Here is a 24,677-nt window from a genome sequence, read left to right on the forward strand (position 1 = left end):
CTAGCCGCACACAGACCATTAGAGTGAATTAGGATGTAAGCCTTCCTAGATTGAGCTGATAATTAATACTAAAAGGATTGTGCTCAGTCTCTTCCTCTGGTGCTAATGGTTACTTATGGTGTAACCTGCCCTCTGGTGTTCTCAGGTTACCACCAGCACGTCTCATTCACTGCTTGATTTTCTAGTTTAGGACTTTATGTTGTTATTGTTGCTTATTTATGTAATCATATTTGCAAAGTATGCCAGATATTGCATGGTAAAACCCACTGTAATCCAGACTGAGTACAGATCCATAGTATGTTAAATATATTCTGTATGCACTCAATTGGGATTGAGATACTGAGGTTCTATTCTGTTAATCTTCAGTATTATAATTGTTGTTATTGCATTTCTGCTTCAACATAACCACTATTAGTGTACTCATTGGAGAGTGACAGTAAACATGGGCGAGAGTATAACATGTGACAAAGGTCACAAGTCAGATTCAAACCCACGACATCACAAGTACACCAAGACACCACACATGGCGCGTGCCAAAGACTGCTGAGCAGCTACAACACCTCTAGACTCTAGATTAGTCAGCTAAAGGGGAGGAATTTGAGTAGCTCAGTTTGTCTGACTTGTCTGAAGCCATGGAAGTTGGTTCTAGTCAGAACGGTGAAAAGAGTCAGACTAAATTAGTAAACCAAACGTCACTCACAACCTTCACAAGTGGAATGCTGGAGAGTTAAATATGCTGTACTTTACATTTTAGCCTAAATACAGCTTACATTACATGCATAAGCACATATCACACGCCTATTGCGAACAAGGGAGCCACCATCCCCCCAATAGCATCCCCACCCCATCCCACACACACACACTCACACACACTCGTTTAGTGTGTCTTACCTTGCGGCTGGTGTAGTGGACGTGCTTCGCCAGCTTGCCGTTGAGTCCCTGTAGGAAAACCTCATCAGTGACTTTGCCCACATTCATACAGGCTTCGTCCAGCACAGAGAAGATGCCCTTATGCTGCTGCTCCACCAGGTCCACAATGATCTGGTTGTTGAAGTAGTCAATCTGATCACATAGGACAACGGGGGAAAGTAAAGTTAGGGGTAACACATGTATACAACAGGTTATATTTCTGACAAACACATGGATAAGAGGATCTTTAATGAAACAAGTCCTCCTCTGAAAGTCTTGTGAATCTAAAAAGGGTAAAGTGATGGAAGATCATTTGATTTGAACTATTTGCCAAAACTATAAAAACATACTGTATATATTGAAAAAATGAAGAATAGGCCCCAAGGATGGCATAGGAAATGTAAATGAATGGGTAAAATTGTTCCCCACTCATATAGACAAGACAGTAAACAGAGTAGGACAAAACGTTTGCTCCGTACATGTTTCCAGGGGATGCCTTCTCTCTGGTACTCTTCCTGTTCCTGCTTCAGCACCAGCTGGATGAACAGCTGCTGCAGCTTTTCATTACAGTAGTTGATACAGAACTGCTCGAAGCTACAGTACAAGAAACGGGAGACACAGAATGTGCGTTAATGGATGAATATGTTCATATTTCTAAAATGACAGCTACACTCCTCGCTCTGTTACAACCAACAAAATGAAAGGATAAAACAATAACTAAGGAGACAAAAGGGAATGTGTGAATGGATGCAGCCACTGAATGAAAGATTTGATATGAAGATGCATATTTGTTGATATTAATCCTACATATACCTAAAATCTCTACAGGGTATTGCATAGAAACCAGGACTGGCAGTAGTGGCAGAATCTAGTCCTAACCTGTTGTTCTGGAAAATCTCAAAGCCGTAGATGTCCAGCACCCCAATGACTGTGTTCTTCCCATGGACTCTGGCATCGTAGTTTTTCACCTCGATGATGTCATTGATGCGGCCCACGATCCAGCAGAACAGACGCTCATACATGGCCTGAGGATGACAACATATCCAGCAACTGAGAAAAAAACGACTCTTACAAAATGATTGCTGAAATGAAAGTAGAACTCATTATGAGATGATATGGCAGTTGTTAGCCATCTTGAAACTTTTGCTATTTTTGAAATATTGAGCAATGAATGTAAGGTAACATTTTTCCCCTGATCTTGATGTACTGTATAATGATGATTTCGAATAAATTTCATGTATTTCTCTAACCGGGTCAGTGCTATTGACATAAGAAATCACTGTTCAGTGGAGGCCTGGATGATGAAAGAGCATGAGCTTGGTGCAAAACTTGAGCAGATAGAAGCTCTGCACCAGTCATATTGGAGTAATGAGCCATGCTGAAAGGCTGATGTCAGAGAGTGGAGCAATCATGAAACGAAATGAGATGAAAAAATATCACTACCCTTGTGGAGACCCATCAGAAGTGGGTCCACCTTCAATTTTGGCTCTCAACCCATATTTTTTTAAACCGGTGTCTACTGGATAAACCATTGTGTATCTATTGATGCTGCGAAGAAACATTACCAAACTCCATATACATATTGAAGGCATAACAGATTGGAACCAGTTTAGCCTCAAAGCAGGGAACACTGACCAGCTGGTCAGGCTAAAGAGCCTTGCTCAAGGGCACAGAAGCAACAGTGTGGCAAACAAACAATTAACAAGTACAGATGGGTAGCTGAGGGTGAAAAACAGTGAGTCACATTTGTGCGCAACTCACTGAGCTAGTCCTGAAACTGTCTGCCTACACACATCGCTTCCTACAAAGTCTTCACCATCTGTCTGGAGTCACAACATTGTGACTCATGCTTGTGTGAATCAGTGTGAATCCCAGTAAAAATATCACCAAGTACTAAGCAGAATGTCACAACATCGAGCCCTCTGTCTGCGAGTGGCCAAAAGTTTTTTCTTTTTCGTTGCAAAGCCCACTGCAGTGAAAGTGGAGTGGCTATTCTTGAATTGAATGATGTGAATGAACAGCATGAACATTAAATAAAGTAAATGAATGAAACAACAATAACCTTGGCGAGAGCGTCCCGTCCGTAGTTGGCCTCCTGAGCTGTGTGCTGTTTGTCGATGACGTCCCGCCCCGTGGCCACGGTGCGGTACAGCAGGGCCTTCTCCACGTTCTCCTCCTTGGTGGACAGCAGGTCTCCGATCACAGACACCACCTTGGAGTTCTCTATCAAGATCACGTCACCGTCCACTCCAAATGTCAGGTTTCCCTGGGAGGGAGGCCAGAAAAGATAGCTGATAGATGATAATGCATACTGAGGGATTTGTTTCTTCAAGATTACTTGAGGTGGGAGAGAGAGAAAGAGTAGCTGAAATGTGGAAGAGACACCAGGATATCAGGAGAGCAGTTCATCCCCTGCATGCTTTTAATTATTTCCAGACTAAATATGACGGACAGATGAGAGGACAGACACCAAGTTGCAATGCGCCAACAGAGCCTGAGTGAAGTTTCAAATCCATAGAGTCACAGTACATGGACAGTTTCCCAGGCGAAGACAACTGGTCCACTTTGATGTTATGGCACTAATTCAATCCTTGTATAGAATTCCCATATTGGGACACAACTGGCACAGAGCTGGGAGTTGGTATTATCGGGTATTACCAGATGTAGGATGGTGGCCAGGATCTTGTAAACAGTCTGAATCTCGTCCCCCGTGAAACCGATCACTTTCATGGCATCGGCCACGGCTTTGAAATCAGCACCATCATTAATGCAAGACTAGAGGGACAGATAGAGAGAGAGAGAGAGAGAGACAGAGAGAGAGAGAGAGAGAGAGAGAGAGAAAGAGGGGGGTGAGAATACATGACAAATGACAAAATTATTGAATGGGAAGGATGGAAACTGACTAGATCAATCAACTTTTCAAAAATTCAGAAGAACATGCATGTTGTCACAGCATGTTGCACTGCATGTGAGGTCCTGCTGTGCTTGTCTGTGTATTGTATATGGACTCTGTCAGTTGTTAATATGTCTCTGCACCAATTTCACCAAGGCAAACACCTGTACATTTATTGTACTTAATGACAAAAGTGCTTCTGATTTTTGAAACATTTTCCTAATTCAGGACGTCAGCTGGTAATTTAAAAAAAAAAAGAACAAAATTACAAGGTTTCTGCAAGACACTGACAACATACTTCTCGCACTTTCTTCCCCCCTTTCTTTTCCAATTCATACAGCTGGAATATCAAATTCCCGCAGTTTATTTAATAACAGACTGGGGTTGAACTGAGGCGTCTGCCTATAAAAACGGGAGCCGCTGTGGCACACAATGTACAAACCGCCACCTCAGCTGTTTGGTTGCATTGTGTTCCATGATGTCACGTTGTTTGTTGCTGTAAAGTGGTTTGGTTCCTACTAATTAAGCTCCCATGCAGAGACTGCAGCACACAGCAGCAGCAGATGCTTTAATTTGACAGGGGATGTAGTGGCTGAGATTAAACCACCTCTCCAAAGCTGGACCCCTCTTATGTAACTCAAAGATGGTGATCTTTGAAACAATCATGTTTTCGTCCTACTGATATTTTCTTACACAACGCTGTACTGTAGACGCTTGGCCCAAATAATGTGATATGTGTTATGTTACTAGTTACAGAAAGCAGGCAGTTGTAAACTGTGGTGAGGTGACAATCAAACAAACAACACACATCTGTAAAGCATGTGCTTGCTTGTGTTTATCCCCCTGCAAACAAACTTAATGTCACAATGACACTCTTTCAGACATTCATAAGAACCTAAGGCTTGATTTGACTTTTCATGCCACTGCAATAAACAATTTCACTATTTTTTTTGTGAATGAATTGTGCATATGGCTTCACATCTGAGCACAGAACAACCTTAAGTAAGTGAATTTGTGAGCTATAGACTACCTTGACTTGGCCTCCCACTTTGATGTAGTTGTAGACTGTTGGGTCCTTCTGGATGTGAAGAGAGCGTAGCAGGGACTCAGGCCCTCCTCTGAGCAGCTGGTGGAGGAACAACCACACAACCACATATTACTTTTAACACTGTATACAGCTTTACAGTACTTTTCTTTATTAGACAGTTAGGCTCTTATAGTACACACTATTCATGTTGCTTCTGTCAAATTTCATAATTGCAATTTATGACAATTTGCATCATATATACTGTACATACTGTACTGTAGCCTGAGCCACCGGCATGCCCACACACGTTACCATCTATGGAATGCAAACATTTTGACGACCTCCCCGCTCTTAAAAGGTCCAGTGCAATGAGAATTGCATTTAATAATACAATTAAATTAATATAATTTAACTAAGGACCTTATAACATAAAGTTACCGAAGTCATTATAACTGTCAGCACTGTGGAAATCTGACCAACACCTTTTGAAAAACTCTCCCTCTGGTTGTCAACAAAATCATACTATATATACTGTAGTTAATCAAGTGTCCCATAGTCTGTCAGACAATAGCCAGCCAGCTACTTGCTAACTAGCCAAAATATCTGTGCCTGCATTGTTGCTGGGTGCCGAAGTTGCAACACTGGATATTTGATCACCAAAGATATAAAAACTGGCATGCAGTGGAGGCACAATCATAGAGAAGGTTTGGCTCTCACTCAGTCCTACAAGCTTTGTACCATCGAACCATCAAAAACTGAGAAAAAATTATGCTTGTGTTAGAAATCAAGATCAAACTTTGAATCACTGTTTAAATCATCGTTCAAATCATTGCACTAAGAGTGGACCACCTAATATTGTTCATATTGTTAACTCATTTTCCTACCCGCTATACTCCTACGTGTTGGAACAAAAGCTCTGTTGATGACTCAAAAGTACTGAACATTGATTCATATTCCTACTGGCAAGTTCAGTCTGGGGGTGTTTGCACACTTCATGAACAAAACAAACAAAAGCACACACTGACCTGGTAGAACGAGTGAAAACTCCTCTCCCCTTCCTGTTGGAAAATGACCCTGGACTGATGGAAAAAAAAACAACATTTAAGACAGCATTGGAATTTAAAGTAACTCATGTAGACACAATTATACACACATGCACAGTATAATTTAGCAGCTGTCTTTGGGCCACCTCTCTGAGCAAAAGAAAGTTGGAGTTTTTGACATCACAGTATTCTGGGTATATTGGGATACAACGGTTGTATTACAACCACTTGATTGGAGGTATAATACAGGTACAATACACACTTGAATACAGTTAGAATTTAACAGTCTGGTCAATGCTTCTTGTACTAAATGAGTGAGAAAAGCCATGTCTGGATGTTGTACTCCATCGCCTGGTTCTTGTGATGAATGCCCTGTCTCTTCACCTCTGCTGCCAGCTGAGTCAGTCTGCTGCCCCCTACCTTCTCCAGCAGGTAGTTGTTGATGTGGCCCCCGATGGGGTCTCCCTTGAAGTCAAAGTTAATGTCCATGTATTTTCCAAATCGGCTGGAGTTGTCGTTGCGGTTGGTCTTGGCGTTCCCAAAGGCTTCCAGGACACAGTTGGATTTCAGCAGCATGTTTTTCACCCTGTGGGAAGGCAGGATGGTATTAAGGGTAAAGTGGCTGACTACTGCACCCAGGTTAACAGTGAGTTATATCATGAAGGTATACTGTATGTGGATCCAAATCTATGGATCCACATATACCTGTAATGGACTAAGATCAAATTCTGTCTGCTACAGCCTTGCTTCATATCCCTCTCATCCTTCCTGCCATCTCAGTTTGTTATACAAGATAAGAAAATGTGCCAAGGAGCCAAAAAGTCACACCTATGGTCTGTTGAGAATGTTTTTTCATCCTGAGGGAAGGTATTATGGTCTTTAGAATTAAAAAATGAAAATAGAAAATGTCTAAAAGCTGCAAGGCTGCTGATCCATTTTATTTTTTCCCTGGTGCCACCCCCAAAATAAAACCATTCTTTTTGGGCCATGACTCCCAGATTTTATGAAACCATATCGTACCCTACTCCATCCTCTCCTGTGCTAATACTTGTAGTGCAGTTGAGTGTGTGTACCTTTGCAGATAAGGGCTTCACAGTGGCAGTAGGCAGTAATGGGGTGATTTCCTGCGGCAGTGCATTCTATATGGTCAAATGTACCGTCAGCACTTTGTACTTTACCACCATTTAATCTGTAAAGTTGAACCTTTAGCCCTTTTCCCCGCACTAACTCTCTACATCTATCTCTGCCCTACATTTCGCCTACATCAAAGCCATTTTCTCACTTTCTGCAGTTAGCACAAGTCATTCTCATTCAATATTTATCTAATCACACTCAACACATTCCTAAGCAAGAGTGACTCCCGAAATAGAACCAGTCTGTAATATTATGGTGCAATTTCCGCTCTATCTAACAAGAGCATACCATAGTGATACTGACTAAAACCTGGCTGACCTGTAACCACATCTGACTAGCATGTAAGAGCCATTGTCTACTGGTAGTATTAGGTCATGGATTATGACCGGTTTACTTTTAACCAGCTATGATAAGATAGTAACAGTGACCTATAATACTCTACAAGTGAATGAGTTTGTTCCAGTATGTGCCTGTTTCAGCTCTGTGTGAGTCCTGATACTGCAGTCATTGCCATGTGGAAATTAGTAAACGTTCACTGCATTGTTTGATATTAAATCTATTACTCCCACTCAAGAATGAGTCATCTAAACCTGGATTTATTAAACTGAGTCAGGCACCAAAACAAGTTGTTCTTTCTGTATTGTGGGTCCTGTTTTATATGAGCTTGGTTCTCAGGACAGGAAACTTAATTTCTGATTTGGAAAAGAGCAAAATATTTTGAGCCAGATTTTGAGAGTTTCTATGGTGTATTTTTGTGACCAAATTTTCACTGAATTTTCTACCACGGGTGGAAAGATACAATTCACAGAATGATATAAAAATCACACACACAGAAAACCCTCACTGTCTATAACTATTTGCCCTTTCAGTTACCCCTACCTCTACAGTGTGTACAGTTTCATGTTCATGAAAATAATGGTGACAATAAGAGCAGCTGACCTTTCGACCTCAGCCCTCTGATTAGGATTGGTGATAGCAGCAATATATTGCATTATATACTTGCTGGCTTCTGTCTTTCCTGCTCCACTTTCCCCTGCAACAAAAACACAGTGTAAGGACGAGAGCATTTAAAAACAACAATAAATATTTTCATGACTCTAATTTTGGGGCTGTTTACTTGTCTCACAGATTAAAACATGCAAACCTCAAGTGGTTAAAATACTTGAAAATTTTCCAAATGCAGTTAAAATTGTAAACATTGGGATAATGAGTTGAAGTTCTTGTCATTGTTTGAAGATGGTCTAATGTGGGTCAACATCTGTAATCAAATCACCTGTTCTGCTGTGTCATATTCATTTTCATTTGAAATCCATACTACATTGTCAACACCAAAATACTTGAGTTCACCACACCAATTATCTTTTGACTAAAGTGCTGCAGTATTTGTCTGCCTTGGTATGGATTTCTGACATTGTCATCAGGGTTCAGAGGGGCTCAGTTCCCCCTCTGACCACTGAGTGGTGCTTCATCAACCACATAGTTTCTCCATGCTGTCACACAGCTTGTGGCCACTTGTAATGTTTTCTTAGAAAAAGAGGAGGTGAAATTGGTTCGCTTATTTTCAAATGAATAGGGGTTATATCAATTTTCCCCCAGAAGCCTTTTCCCCCAAAATTACAAATCTCACATCCCTCCAGACAGAAAACATCTGGGTATGAGTGAAACGCTGGAATAACATTACAACAGGATATTTTCATTCAATCAAAATAAAAAAGGTGCACAGACAAAATATGAGCACAATTAAACTTGTGGTTACATGTAAACTATACGTCAAAGTAAAACATCTGTGGGGTATTTTGGTCTGGCTCATGCAGGGGGGCGTCCCGTGTCACCTGAGATGACGATACAAGTGTCTTTGTTCCTCCTCTTCATGGCTTTGTAGGCAGCGTCAGCGATGGCGAAGAGGTGGGGCGGCCTCTCATACAGCTCGCGGCCCTTGTATTGCTCTATGGTGTCACGGCCGTAGATGTTCATGGCACGGTAAGGGTTGACCGACACCACCACCTCTCCAATGTAGGTGTAGATCCTCCCCTTCTCAAACCTGAACACACACAAACAAAATGGGCATTAAGGACTACGATCAGTCAAACTAAATTACGTTATCAAGACAGATTAAACAAATAAAAAAAACAAAGTCTGTGTCTTTTGAGGGCACCAATCTTTATTTATCACTAAAAAAAAAAGTACTGTAGTCTTTAAAGCACTTGGAAGCTCTCACAAACCCCAAAATTGCAGGTGTATGTGTGCCTGGATGCAAAGCAATATTCTGTGGATCATTCAGGGACATTCGACATGCAGGAAATGGTAAACTATGAAAATGTACTTGATTTGCAAGCATAAAGTAAATACTAACCAGCATAAAATGTTAATTTGTACTCAGAAAAAAGCAAAGTGAGCACATGTTTTGATAACGAAGGAATGTTTCCATTTTCATCACAACCCCTGATTGTACTTTATGACAAGCTATATATCTGTTCTGGATAAGAGTGCCAGCTCAATTCCTGTCATGTAAATATGACAAACATTATGGCATCTAATCCACACTGCCCATCTGTCCAGAGTTGCACAATTTTGAAACAAAGCGGTCACTATGGGACACAATTAATGCATCCAGGGTTACATCCCACTTCAGCTCCTCTCCTCAGTATTTGGACCGTGTCAACACTGGTGCCTTTCATGGGCATCGGTCTGGTCCAATGTGTGTGTGTGTGTGTGTGTGTGTGTGTGGGTGTGTGTGTGTGTACGCTCATGACACATGTCTGTATCAGATCCGTTTCTCCCCAAGAAGGTATGAGTAATGGGTGGTAGCGTTTCTGCCATGGTACTGGAAACCCCTCTGAAGGCCTCCTGACCCAAAACAGGTCCCTCTCCAAGTCTCTGCCTCACACACAGTCTCCCTCTCTCAATGTCACTCTTTCACACACACAGTGTCTCTTGCTTTCTCTCACACACTCTGTCACGCTTTCTCTCACTCTCACCTTCTCTGTCTCTCAGAAACACACTGTCTATCTCTGTCTGTCCGTGTCTCTCTCTCACACAAACACTTTGTCTCTTGTTTTCTCCCTCTCTCCCTTACACACACAAACATGTACCCTCTCTCTCTCTCCCTCTGTGTCTATCCCTACATCTCTCTCTCTCCATGTCTCTCTCTGCCCCAGGCTGCCTGCCTGACTTCCTTCCTCTCCACAGAGGACCAGGATCCCCGTTTCTCTTCACAGAAGAATGGTCTCTTTCTTCACAGCTGCCAAACCGCTGCTGCTGCCCTGGCTTGGCCAAAGGCATATTATTCCAAAACGGTTCTGAATAGGCCTATGTGAATTATTTGTGATTGAGAGCTCGGATTTTCACATCTGGCGTGTGAACAGTCCAAAAAAAAAATGGAAGCAGCATTTACGAGATAAGCTCAATCAAGCACTTGTATTTGTTCAAATACCTGATACTGAGCTATCGTTTCTTTCAGTCTCTGGGATTGACCCCTGAACTCTAGTGGCACTATGCTCCAAAGGTCTGGCTTAGTGTAGACGATAGTAACACTCAGGACACACACATCTGCAGACACATCAATGAGAGGTTTATGAGGTGCTGACTCGCTCGTAAAAGTACAAATAAAAAACTGAGGAAAGATAGCTGCACAGTTCTCTATGCTCCGATGTTGGTGCAATGAAAATAAACCATGTGTCAGCCCACAGGGCCTTGGGCCTCAACCTGGGGTGGAGGAGACTCTACCAAAACATTAAGGATGAGGCTGTCGACAGCTGCCCATGAAAAACTAACCCTGTCACATCTTTGTCAACTATCATTATGCCCTGAGACCTTGAAATTTTAAATGGATGTGGGCCTTGGCCTTTCTAATCCTACTAATCTTCTCTAACCTGTGAAATGATCTTTCAGAGAGAATTGAGGTAATGCATTTGGGTAATAATAATAATATAATGCATGGTATAATTAGACATTAGATTAGATGAAATTGACAGTTGAGGGAAACCATTTACAGAAACCACAGTGTTGGCTCAGGGACGGTTGGGTTTACCGTCACATGGCAATAAAACTTGAATAATGATGTATGGTCATTTCTCCACACCCACAGACAAACAGTGAAAGGGCAGGGTAGGCCTTGGTAGGCCTTGGTAAATAGCTAATTGAGAGGGGGAGTGTGTATGTGTGTGTGTACCATACATCCATGGTGTGCATGTGAGAGAGAGTCAGATAAAGAATAAAGATGAGGGTGTGAGTGAGTGAATAGTGAGTAACCCTAGCAAACCACAGTACAATGGTCACATACACTATACAACAGGTTATTTGTACAGTGAGTAGAAACAACAAATCTCTACCACAACTGCATCCACTATGCTTATTACTTAACAAAACAGCACATGCAAGGATGAGCTCATCCTTGTGTGTTCAGCCTTGTGTGTGAGTGTTCATATGTCACGCCATGCTCCAGCGGGCACCAATGGGTGACACAGACATGGGACGCTTATGTGCCTTAGACAGGATGGGATAACTTCTATTCATGGAGGGAAATCATACTAGTCTAGACTAGAACACATGGCTGTCCAAAACCTGCAATTTAAAAGGACTGAACTTCATTGATAACTTTGTTTTATTGTTAACCTGTTCTGGGGGTGTAGAGACCTTTTCAGAGCAGATGGCCGCCATCTAAACAGGTCTGGAGTGAAACCACTAACGGACAATCTCCTCTGCTCCCTTCAGCACCCATCTGCCCCCCTCCCAGATGCACTCAACTCTGACACACTTCAGTCCCAACTTCAACAGCAACCCATAGATGACCAGTCACTCTCACCGCAGCCCCAGTCCCTGACCCAGCCTCAGCTTGGAGCTCTCTGTTCCTCCAGATCACCCTCACCCTCACCCTCCCCCTCCCTCTCCCCCGCCTCCCCTCTGTTAGGATTCACAGAGAAGATGGAAGAACTGGTGAATGCCAGACTTAAACTCACCCCTCGACCCCTTCCCCGCACCATTCTAGTCAGCCCTCAGGCTCCACCACCCCCAAAGCCCCACTCTTCAATTCTCCCCCCTCGTCCCCCTCGCCCATGCCCTCCCTCTTCAACTCCAAGACCAAGACGTCCTCCCCCTCCCTGCCCCCCTCAACCTTCATCCATCCTGGAGGCGCCAAGCGCACTGTGTCACACCAGCGTTGCTGATATCAACACCGGAGAATCAAACAGCTGATGGCCTTGGGGTCCCCGCTACAATGTAGCTGGTATTCATGAAATTTCCCATATAAAGCTGGGACCCAATACATGTATTGCTGGATCACAACCACCACCAAGAGTTTTTATGTAACTTTCTCCATTCCTGTTTTGACTAGCAGTTAATAAGCAAGACGTACCCTCTCCATGCTGCAAAATTTGATAAGTGTGAAACAACTTGACAATTGCAGACATCCTGCCTCAGGGCCTGTAACCAATGATCTAAAACTAGCCCAAAAAAACATAACGTTTGGCTTGCTTAATGTTAGGTCTCTGGCTAATAAGTCTCTTTTGATCAATGACCTAATTAATACTTACAAAGTTGATTTTATGTTTTTATGTTTTTAACTGAAACCTAGTTAGACAAAAATGGCAGAATGGCTATTCTTATTGAATCTGCACCACCCAATTTTAATTTTTTAGATGTTTTTAGAGCTGACAGGAGAGGGGGAGGTGTTTTCTCTGATGTGTTTCAGTGCAAACAGGTGTCATTTGTGGATTTTACATCTTTTGAATACCTTGCTTTTATTTTGAAATGTACTCTTCAAGTTTTATTTCTGATTGTATATAGACCACCTAAACAGTCCAACAATTTCTTTGACGAATTTGGTGAAGTACTGTCCAAAATCTCCACCGATTTTGATTGTCTGGCTATATCGGGTGACTTCAATATTCACGTTGATAATCCAAATGATAACCATGCTAGAGAGCTGACTAGTATGCTAGAGGCTTTTGGTCTGTCTCAGTGTGTGTCGGGGCCCACCCACAATCGGGGGCATACCTTGGACTTGATTATCAGTAGGAGTCTCAATATAACTAAAACTGCTACTATTGATGTTGCCATATCTGATCATTTCTGTATTTTCTTTGATGTGTCCATAAATCTGGAACTACAAGCTAAGCAAAAAATTGTTAAAAAACGCTACATCAATGATAATACTGCTGCAGCTTTTATGAACGCCATATCTATGTCACAAATGCCCACTGCGCATTATATTAATGACCTTGTTGAAAATTTTAATTGTCAAACTAGGAATGCCATTGATGACATTGCACCAGTTAAGGTGAAAATCTCTGGTAAGCAAAAAGCACCCTGGAGAAATGCTATGTCTGTAAAACAACAGAAAAGAGAATGCCGAAAGGCTGAACGTAAATGGCAAAAACAAAACTCCAGGTTCACTATGATATCTACAAAGAGGAGCTTCAAAACTACAACATAGAATTGAGAAATGCCAGACAATCCTTTTTTGCCAAGATCATTAGTGAAAATACAAACAATGCACGTACACTTTTTACTACTGTTTATAGACTGATAAATCCCCCAGCATCAATTCAGTGCTTCCATGTCTAACAGGAAGGTGCCTCCATTTCCTTCACGCATAAATAATGTTAAGTAATATGGCAAATTGTTTCTGCTATTGGCTACTCAACACTTGAGAACACTATACAACAGCTCGTCCACCTGCTGCCTTGACCCTCTGCCCACAAGCTTTTTTAAAAATGTCTTTAGCTGTTTGGCGAATGAGCTATTGCAAATTTTTAACAACTCTCTTTTGTCTGGTGTTTTCCCAAATGCTTTGAAAACTGCTGTTATTAAGCCTCTGTTAAAGAAGAGTTGCCTGGATGCCTCTGTGATAAGTAATTACAGACCTATTTCCAATCTCCCTTTTATTAGTAAGATCCTGGAAAAAATTGTCTTCAACCAGTTTAACAACTATTTAATTTCAAATACTCACTTTGACCATTTCCAATCAGGATTTAGACCTCGTCATAGTACGGAGACAGCCCTTATTAGAGTTGTGAATGATCTTCATATGAAGACAGATTCAGGCAAGCTTTCTATCCTTGTACTTCTGGATCTTAGTGCTGCATTTGGCACTGTTGATCACACAATATTATTAGATAGACTAGAAAATTGGGTTGGCCTCTCTGGCCCAGACCTGACCTGATCTGACCTGCTCTTAGGATATGAGCCACCCAGACCTCTGAGGTCATCTGGGACCGGTCTGTTAGTTGTTCCCAGGGTGAAACCTAAATCAGGTGATGCTGCTTTTAGTAATTATGCTCCAAATTACTGGAATAAACTTCCAGAAGAACTGAGATGTGCTCCCACTGTCAGCTCTTTTAAAAGTTGGCTCAAAACATTCCTTTTCTCTGTGGCCTTCTGCTAAATCATCTGTATGTAGATGTAACAGGTGTTATTATCTTTATTTATTTCTTTTATTTCTTTTATGTGTGTTTTACCTATTTTATCTCTATTTCTATCTTTCTTTCTTTTCTTTCTTTTTTAATGTTATTTTAAATAGTTGTGGTCTGTGTATGTATTTTTTCTGTTTTATGTGAAACACAATGTATTTGCCTTGTGTATGAAATGTGCTATATAAATAAAGTTTGCCTTGCCTTGCCTTGCCTAGTCTGATAGCTGGTGGCCAGTATTTGTTAGAGTGAACAAGGGGAAAATCATCCTAACTTGCCAGAATTTAAACAGCGATTAATGAAGGATTGAAGGATTAAGATAGCAGCCAAATAGCTTTGCCAAGTTAGTGTTCCAAGTCCTTAAGTTGCATCCCTGCTCCTTTTACAAAGTACATTCTCAACAATGTGCATGAATTAAATTTTTAACCAGGTTGAGTATATGACAGCAAATCCAAAAAGAAAACATGAACATGAAAACATTATGTGAACCATCTGTCATGTTGGGCACACCTTGCAAGCTAATGCAAAATAAGCAGGCTGGCTGGCATCACTTCTCTCAGTGGCGGTGGCACTGATAGACCAACCTGCTGCTTCTTAACCCTCTGGTGCTAGAGAAAGACGCATTGTGCCCTCCCTCCCCTCACAGTCAGGAGGCTGCTGTGTGCCCGCTCCATTGTTCAGACGTCAATCGGGGGTCTTTGTCTGAGCCTGGCCCTCCTTCTCCCCTACATGGGCCGACACAGCGAGCTGCCCACTTAACGCACGTGTACCATGGCTTCTGGGGGGAATGTCACAATGCCTTACAAGATGGGAGGGGTGTATCTGTCTCTGAGATGTCAGCTGAGTCTGAGATTATGTATGGGAAGAAGGGGTCGAGATCTGCCATCTGACATGAGAAGAAGCATTTTACAGATTAGGCATTAAGCTGATTCTCTTATCAGGAGTGACTTACAGGTTGGGATTCAGTGTCTTTCTCAAGGACAGATGATTGGCTGTTCCAGGATTTGAACCTGTACCATTTTGTTTATGGCATGATCTGTCGCTCCACACCACCCTGCCACCTAAGTAACAGAAAGTTGCAGGTTGCAGGTTGGTTAGGAAGGCCATCTTGTTGTTGGAGGTTTGCTGGTTCAAACTGACTCAATTTAGGTGAATGCCTAATTTGACTGATATCTGAACAGCCGCAAAAGGTTAGGTGTCATTCATGCAGTCATACAGTAGCAATAAATACAGCTCAGTCTTGAACCCATGAGACCTCTGCCTGTCAAAGTGACGGCCAGTCACCACTGGAGCTAATTCAAAACACACTGATGAATAAGGCAATAGGGTAGAGGCTTATATGGGGAGGAATTGAGTTTGACTGACTTTTTCAACTCTATTACAGAGAACTTAGTTGTAAGATGAGCTGAATGACTAGCTCCTGTTTTCAAACTGTAGAAATGCATTTGAGAACCATTTTGCCCTGGTCTGTAATACAGTAGAGTTGAATAATGAGATAAAGACAGAACTATTACTTCATTTGCAAATAGGTAAGGGGATATTTATGCAAATATTATATTGGGAGTGTCATTTTGGCATTGTGGTTTTCATTGTGGATTTCCCCACTCAATAACCCCATACATGCTATGATACAAGCAATGCCAAAACACCAAATGCTGGACAAGGAAACCGCATCATTGTAAACCCAGACCATCCAACATCATTGTGCTTCTTTGTGAAGCCACACAGTTTGGAACAATACAGACAGTGTCTAAACAGTGAAAGACCCAGAGGTGCCCTGGTGTTTTCCCCCACCCTTGGGTTTATAAATAGATCTATGATTCATGTCTATTTCCATCATCTCTCCATGGGGAATGGGCTCAAATAGAGAGGACAGGAGAGGAAAGGAGAGGAGAGAAGAGAAGAGAAACCAATCAGTCAGAGCGTGTCAATGACACAGGGGGTTGACTCTTCCATCTGTTCCACTCTCATTTAGGGGGATTTGAATGACACACAGAGAGGAGATTAGAGAATAGTGCAGCGGTTCTAACACCGTTTCAGATCAGGAACCAAATCAGATTTAAATGTTCACCCTCAGTACCTAGGTCAATTAAAGTGGTAAGCCGCAAGATCCGTGTTTTGATTTTCAATTTTGGCAACATGTTTGGGGCTAAGCACTCATTGCTGTGGTGTTTTTGCACTGCACTTCCCAGTGATCGCTTCATAATCAAATACTTTGGTCAATACTTCTACTACGTCTTTTTCCTTGAATTTTCTGTTAATGCAGTTTGAGTTTCTAGAGGTGACATTGTTTTCTTTGTCTTTTCAGCCATGGTGGCTATCGCTGCTCATGCTAACTACCCAGTTCTTCTATTTATCCAAAACAACTACTGTTGCTGCTGATGGAAACATAAAACTCACCACTTCATGTGCAGCAGTGGATTATTCCCAAGAAAGACCTATGGGACTATTTAGAGCAGCAAATATAAAATTTTTCATGAACTGGGTACAAGTTCAATCATTAATGTGTTGTGGCAAACCTGACATATATTTACCTGAAAATGTTGCAGATTACTGTTCTTGTCCTTACCCACCAGTAACAGTGACCCACTTGGGTCCTTGCCCATAGAAACCAGAGGTTAAAGAAAGGCTGAGATGTGGGTGTGGGTATCTGGTAGTAAAAGTGTGCTAGTAAAGCTGGAAGGGAGGGTTTATGGTACATGAAAAAGTTTAGGTAGTAGATTTAATAGTGCAACTCTCTCTACCTCGCCTTCTTCTTTTTTCCCCCCTCCCTTTACTTTTCTCTCTCCATCTTCCCCTCTGTCCAGCTGTGAGGGGAAATGTGTCTAACTGGTCTGACCCACTGCCTTGATCTCATTCCAACAGGACCCCTCCCTAAAGCTGCCAGGAAAAGGACAGAGGGAGAGAGATACGGAGAAGGGAGACAGAGAGGAGAAAGAGAAAAGAGACAGGGCAGGGGGTGTAATCAACACTGGAAGTGAAAGACAGGGGGAAAGAGAGAGCATTAATTGCAAGTAGCTATTATATATACCTTTCACCATAGCTCACTCACACATACACAAACAAACAACTGTGTAAAGTTGTCAAGAAGTGACTTCACCGCTACATCACTTGATGTCAGTATTTCAAAAGCTCATTCTTATACAAACAGGAGAGAACAGCTACATTTGAGTTAGACCACTGACCAATGTTTTGTCCATTTGTCTACCAAGTAACGTCATCTGCCCCAAAAATACCAGAGGAACCCCAATGCCACACACACACTGATACACAAATGCATGTATACACATACGCACACACCCACACACAGACACACTCCCTTCAGATGTGAATTACAGAGCAAAACTAAGCACAACCGCTGTCTCCAATCTTGTTTGGGCGGGTCTTTTTATGGTCATTTTGTCAGTGGTTAACTTGGGAGGAGAGCGAGCAATTTATGACTTTTTCTCACCAAACTAAAAAAAAAAACTTCAGAAAAGAATAGAGAGCCGAATGTGACTATAATAATGACGCATGTTTGAGAATGTGACATTGCCCTTTAGCGTCCAACCATTTGGCTGGACACACTGGCGTAATGACATTTCAGACAAGTGTCTATCTCTACTCGACACTCAAATAACAGCCTGTCACAAAATCACTATCTTCTAGCAAGATCCAATATGAGCCACAGCAAAAGATATATAGGCACATACTCCTAGCAATTCAAAATGAAAAGCATTTTCGGATCTGGAGAGCGAAATTTTATCACCTTATTAGATTGTGCTAGTAAATTTCAGTTCAAGCAGGTGCAAATTTGTCCTAAAATGCATTTGGAGGGTCAGGTAGATTTGCCATTCTCATGTCCGAGATTCTTCCAGACTTGGATAAACCTGTATGTTTAGTTTTATGTGAACATTATATCATAATAGTTGAAGCCTTCTTGTTAGATTGAAAGACTGTTTTAATCTGTGCCAGAGGAATCTGATACCCGGGAGCGTGTCTGTATCGTGTCCTACATTGGTATACTGTACTGTGTCCTATTTTGGCCTGAGCCAAGTTGACACGTGTTGTCGTCATTATCTGTGTGACTCATTCTAGGAATTATGAAGGGTCAGAGATAATCTGTGGCCGTTCCACTTTTATCTCCAAGGCTGAGTTTATTGCCATCACTGTTCTTGTTTAGAGTGACAGCAGTATGGTTTAGAGCTTAACTCCATGGCTGCATGATAGAGACCACCTCGTCTCTGAAAAACTAGAGTGTCAGGCAGCCACTGCCATCATTCATCTTGCCTACATCAGCACTGCAATGGCTGGAGTCTATTCTTTCTCAAGTGTTGATGTAGAGCACATGACAGATTTAGCAGCAATAATTCACTGTTGCATGCTGGGCATGCATTAAAACTCTTTCTATGAAGACTATATGATTAAATAGGTTCAAAGCTGGCTCATACCATGCTGTCACAATTCTTTCACAATTGTTTCATTTGTTTTGACTGTCCTGTCTGGAGAGTAATTGAAATACTCTTCGCCCTCTATTCTAGAAAAAGGTCAAGAGGTCAAGAGGTCAAAAGGGGTCATGGTCACAGACAGCGAAGAAAACTAAGGAGAGTTTAGGAGCTATAATCTATAGAATTAGGCTCTGAATGGGCCCAGAGGAAAACAACAACACTGATCTAGGATCACTGACAATCCCCATAATCATATCATTTATTGTGGCCTGACAGGCAAAACTGATATATCATTATGCCCTCTCTGAGGTGGTTATTAAATACCTCAGACATCATATCATATCATTGCTGCAGTGGCAAGGGAATGGACAGTAACCATCTATTAGTCTATACAGTAGTTGATAAATGTGGGCTGATTCAATACTGTTGAACTGTAACTATTGCAACTACTGGGAAAACCATATAATCAGTACTATCTTTTACTATTTATTTTTGATACAATGACATAAACCATGTGTGTGTCATGTAAATTAAATCACATAAGCTATGTCATTGTGTATTGTATGATGTAGCTGTCTTTTTCTCAATTGTCTATGAGACATATTGCCCCTTATTGGCTATTAATTATCTACTCTGCTCTACTTTATAGTTGGGCTTTTTCAGCCAGGGTCCTAAACTGAGTCAATTTAGCATCACCCTGCATCATCTAACCAATATCAGTAAATCTTTTATTTGGGGTCCCGACCCCAAGTCAAAACCCCACCTTACTGCACTCTATTCTACTCTACTCTCTTACACACAGTGTGACACAGGCCTCCTTCACAGTCTGCAGCCATCAGACATCTGGGCTCTGCATTAGGGGATTTTCCGCTGCTTTGTAAAGCCTGCTTAGTGCTAAACAGCAGCTCCCAGACTGTCTGTAGGAGACGCGACCCTTCAACACTTAACACTCCCACCCACCCCCTTGGCCTACAGACGAATCAATCTTCTACTAAAGACAGTAGAGGTAGTTTCACTTCTACTGGAGCGCAGCTGGCCCGCATCAGGGTTGGACCAGAGACAAAGATTATACAAGACTTTGGCAGACAGAGTGCAATGTTCACACCCAAGGTCTAAAATCATAAACTGTGCTTTTGAAGTGTTTCGCTCCAAAACAAGATTTTCATCAATTTAAAAAAGTGTTGCACCCTAGGGATGGAATGACCTACAGTATATTGTGTACTTATATTAAATATTTTTCATGGGTCCCATTTCACATTTTTATGTTCAGATTTATGTTCCCATAAATCATGTCAGAATTTATGACATGACAATGACGGCAACCTGAATATTTGTCCTGATGACACAGTTTTGGCTAAATCCTCTACTGTCTTATCTGTGGCTATGGTTCAAACACATTAACAAAGTCCTGTGTTTCCCCCTCTTATGACGGCATGTCTGTCTGCTGGTGAATGAAACAGAAATGATCAAATGAGAGCTAGAGAGAGAGAGACTACAACAGACCTCTAATCTATCATCACAATGATTGGACACATGAGGATGTGCAGGACATGATACAGACACACCCAGAGGGGTGAGTCAGAGAGAGAGAGAGAGAGAGAGAGAGAGAGACAGAGACAGAAAGAGGAGGGCATTGTCAGCATTGTCCATCTAGGCAACTCCTACTACCTCAGTACACAGCTCCATGTTACTCCTCCTCACCACACAAACACACAAAGGGAGTAATGCAATATCTCAGTAATCATAGCAATGAGCAGGAATATCATGCTTAAGCATTAGCCTACAACAGCAAACATTGTGGAAGTCTCCCCATTCCTCCACCACCTGCAAATATTCTGCATTAATGCTGCAGGATTTCCCCCAAAAATCCCTCTGGGGGTGGAGCAACAGTGTAGCAACAGTGCAACACATATACACAAAGACAATGCAATAAGGCAGACATCACTCCAAGTTGTCATGCCATGCTTGAGCATTAACATAGCATGTGTTCCTCCCATCCACACTACAGTCTGTTCCCATGGGGCTGGAAGGTCTGAATACTTAGGGAAATGGGAGCCAGGTGTAAATAGCCTGGCTAAGGATTGGATGGCTGACAGTTATTCTTCTGAGCCCAGGCCCTCTTTTATTGTCTGGCTGAGATCAGAGCTACCATCACACACACACCACCACTCAACCGCCCCCAAAACCTGAGCTGTAACTGTAACACATAGTTGGAAAATAAGAAGAAAGGAGCATTTCATTCAGATTAAATTTCCCAAATTCAATAGCAGGGCCTACTGGTGAAAGCGGGAGAAAGGGAGGGGGGGGGTAGGGGATTTTGGACCTGGCTGCTGGCCTGATGCAGAACCCGTTTGCACTTTAACACACTGGCCAGCAGTGGCTGATGTAAAGTCACAGTGGGCTCAGTTAATAAATGGGATGACTGGGTGATGGCAGAAAAAGAGACCTTAAAAAAGAGAGAGGAGGCTATCCAAGGGAACCAGACATTACTCAACATGCTATTTCAGGAAAGCACTCTGATTTCGGTCAGGGCTAAAAGGAGGGCAGGGAAGAGCACAAAAACAGACAGATGGACAAAGAGGAACAGCATGAGGATGGGAGGGGAGCGGGAGAAAAGGATGGGCATAGTTAAAATGGGATCATTTATTGTAAAGGGCACAGACTCTCAAGATCGTAAAAGAGAAAATAATGTGAATATATGAAAGGTGGCAGTGAATAATCCAGCACAGTGATAGGGACTAGTGGCAGGAGTTGTGTTGGTGTGTATGTATGTGTGCGTGTGTGTGTGTGTGTGTGTGTGTGTGTGTATGTGTGTGTGTGTGTGTGTGTGTGTGTGTGTGTGTGTGTGTCTCACACAGAGGCTGTGAAGTGATGTGAGGCCCTGGCTGTGAAAGTGAGTAAGCCGTTCTACCCCCACCGAGCCTCAGGGCACAGCTCCAACAGGTGGACAAGAGAACAATACAACACAGAGGGAACCGGAGAATGACATCACAGCCTGACACACACACACACACACACACACACACACACACACAAAGAAAACACCAACATGCACATACCCACAAACACACATACTGTACATTAGCCATCTGACTCACACGCATCATTTGGGATTCCCGCACATGCCACGCAAGCTGATTCCAGAAAAACTAAGCACCCTCATTAATTCAGTAAATGAGGCTCAGATAGTAGATAAGAGTCTCGCATGAATGCATCATGTCTCATGTCTGTAAGTGAGAGAACAGGCCTTCTGGGAGGTTGTGTCTGAAGGTAATGTTGCAGACAGAGGATGAGGATGCTTGTTAAATCATGAGCCAGACGGCTTTAATGGGAAGCCTAACAACATCAAACCTCTATCAAGACCAGTTCCAATGGCAAGGCTGGAAATGATTCTGTCCAGAGTCAGTGTTTTTCAGTGTAGGCTACTGCAAGATTATACTTGAATGATGAATGAATGTTTTTCTCATAGAGAGAAAGAGAGAGAGAAAGAGAGAGAGAGAGAGAGAAGAGAGAGAGAGAGAGAGAGAGAGAGAGAGAGAGAGAGAGAGAGAGAGAGAGACAGCAGAGAGAGAGAGAGAGAGAGACAGAGAGAGAGACAGCAGAGAGAGAGAGAGAGAATTACAGAAGCCACCTCAGACCTCTGCACTAGCAAACCACACATTTCATTCTTACTACAAAATGCTGCAATATACTGTAGACACACAGTATAAAAGTAACAAAGGGAATAGTGTAAATGGTTAAAGATTTAGATACTGGTCAGATAAAACAGCAAGAAAGAAAGTATGACCGAAAGACGCTGAAAAAGAGCAAGAGAGACGGAGAGAAACAGGCTTTGGGAGGAGAGTAAACTTGTGCTGAACGGCCTGCTGCCGACCCCGCCTGCCAACGCAGGCAGTCCACAAATGAGACGTCTGTGAGAGCTGGTGAACTTATTTTAGGAGGGAATAAAGCTCCACAAGCACAGCCCCTGTTTATGTAAGGATGGTAATGTGTTTCAGATTACAGAGGGTTGTATGGAAATTCTTGTGGCGAGACTGGACTTTTCATTGCTGGAGAGCAGGAGAGCGGGAGAGAGGGCCTACGAGGCGTTTCTCAAAAAGCCATCTATGAGTCGACCGTTCCTGGGGAGACTTTCCTCATCATTAGGAAGAAATCTCCTGGCAAGGCTGCAGGCTTGCGCCAGGCTGAAGCCAAGCCTGAGGCACTGAAGCAACACTTAAGGCCACAGGGTGGAGAAAGTTTCCTTACAAAAAGAGTAGCATGAATTTTGACTACTACATGCAAAAAACAGACATTTTATTAAATTACCTTTATCAGCACATTGCTTCCTATGGGTCTATCATCTGCATCAGATACCTTTAAGCCTATCAGTATAATTAACATCTGCTCTCCCTCCCTGCTAGTCTTGGCAGGAGAAAGAGCTATTGGGCAAAATGAGAAGAAGAAAGCAAAACAGGAGAACAGTCTCTATCTGAGTTGATCTATAAATATTTCTCTTCCAGTTACTGACCACCGCTAAGAGGAAAAAAAACTTTAATAGGCGGGTTGGGATTAAATATTCTTAGAGAAGTCTGTGGCGTGTTATCGTCCACTTTCATCTTTGCTGCAGGGTTCAGAGCCATCTGTCAGGACTGTGTGTTCTGCACATGGACTTTGTTTTATCATAGAAGGACAAACTTAGGCATAAAAAAGCGAACAGGAAAAGACGCTGGGCAAAAAATCTCCAGTGCATTAATTCCAATGAAGCATGAATAAAAAGGGGGCTACAACGACATAAGCAATCACTGTCTGGTTCATAAAAACTCTTCAGTATCACCTGTGCTGTAAATTAAAAGCGATACAGGCAATTATTTACTGGACCATGTCTCACGGGAAGAGGAAATACAAAGCGTGACCCTTGACCTTGGGTTTCTTTCACTGGCGTGGGTTTTTCCACCTGAGCCACAAGGGTACTTTGATCCCTGTATTTATTCTGCAGGGGAAAAGACAGAGGGAGAGAGTCGGGTTGCTGTGTTCTGCACCACACCTCTTCCAGGCTATCTGCAATTACAGCAATAAATAAGCATTTACACACTTGAAACAGGAGAGCCATTGTTCCTTTGACAGCAGATGAAAGTAATTTGTACTTTTATGGTCAAATCCAAGACACACCGGAAACAGAGTCACAACTTCAATTTGGAAAGACAGAATTGTGAATTGTGTAATTCTATGAACATGTGCGTATGCTTACTAAGAATAGCATCACCACGATTTAGCCTGTCTGCACATAAGATTCCCAGCTAAGCTGGAACAGGAGCCACAGGAAATAATGAAATGTGAGGACCAAAGGCAAGGAAATGCCAATGGGAAGAGGAGGCCAGCTTTCCTGCTTCCTTACCCTCCTCCATATTATTGGAGCCTTCCGGTTCAAATCTTGTCTAACTCCCCATAGATGGGTTCAAAGGTCAAATCACTTGGAGCAACTCACACTCTGTCAGACAAACAGGAGTTTTGAGAATCAATTTCGCACAATATTCCATTGTTGTAATGATTAGTTGAATCTCGTAATATCATTTAGCATGCTAACCATCTCTAACCAACGAGAAAAATGCAAGCAAGCTGCAGTCTTGGGTAAACAGTAGTTACAAATAAATCTTAGCCTCTGGTTTAATATGTCGGACCAGATGTTGGGGCTTACCACATCAGAGCGATTCAGATAGTGTCAGATACGAAGCTGACTTGCAAATAGTTCAAATATTCTGGCACTCATTGTGTTGTGCTATGTGATAAGCTCCACCCTTCATGTACTCCAACCAGGTTAAAACAAATGCTAAGAATTATTTGAAAATACTTTTT

General features: G+C 42.2%; 1 protein-coding gene across 1 annotated transcript in view; it reads right to left on the minus strand.

Moving 5' to 3' along the window:
* Nucleotides 1-891: 891 nt before the first annotated feature.
* myo1d (myosin 1D) overlaps nucleotides 892-24,677 on the minus strand; it is a gene marked incomplete at its 3' end in the record, with an annotated part of 28,322 nt that continues 4,536 nt past the window's right edge. The window contains exons 2-11 of the mRNA XM_071522860.1: nucleotides 8,839-9,047; nucleotides 7,946-8,039; nucleotides 6,293-6,458; nucleotides 5,855-5,908; nucleotides 4,833-4,928; nucleotides 3,568-3,684; nucleotides 2,972-3,175; nucleotides 1,789-1,934; nucleotides 1,389-1,503; nucleotides 892-1,062 (exon numbers count right to left, since the gene is read on the minus strand). Of these exons, the coding sequence (XP_071378961.1) occupies nucleotides 892-1,062; nucleotides 1,389-1,503; nucleotides 1,789-1,934; nucleotides 2,972-3,175; nucleotides 3,568-3,684; nucleotides 4,833-4,928; nucleotides 5,855-5,908; nucleotides 6,293-6,458; nucleotides 7,946-8,039; nucleotides 8,839-9,047 (1,372 nt within the window). The remainder of the gene's footprint in view (nucleotides 1,063-1,388; nucleotides 1,504-1,788; nucleotides 1,935-2,971; nucleotides 3,176-3,567; nucleotides 3,685-4,832; nucleotides 4,929-5,854; nucleotides 5,909-6,292; nucleotides 6,459-7,945; nucleotides 8,040-8,838; nucleotides 9,048-24,677) is intronic.

The sequence above is a fragment of the Centroberyx affinis genome, unplaced genomic scaffold (genome assembly GCF_046629955.1).
Source record: "Centroberyx affinis isolate AG114_WGS23_722 - 3 ecotype Tasmania unplaced genomic scaffold, CSIRO-AGI_Caff_v1 ptg001035l_1, whole genome shotgun sequence".
In the NCBI taxonomy this organism is placed as follows: Eukaryota; Metazoa; Chordata; class Actinopteri; order Beryciformes; family Berycidae; genus Centroberyx; species Centroberyx affinis.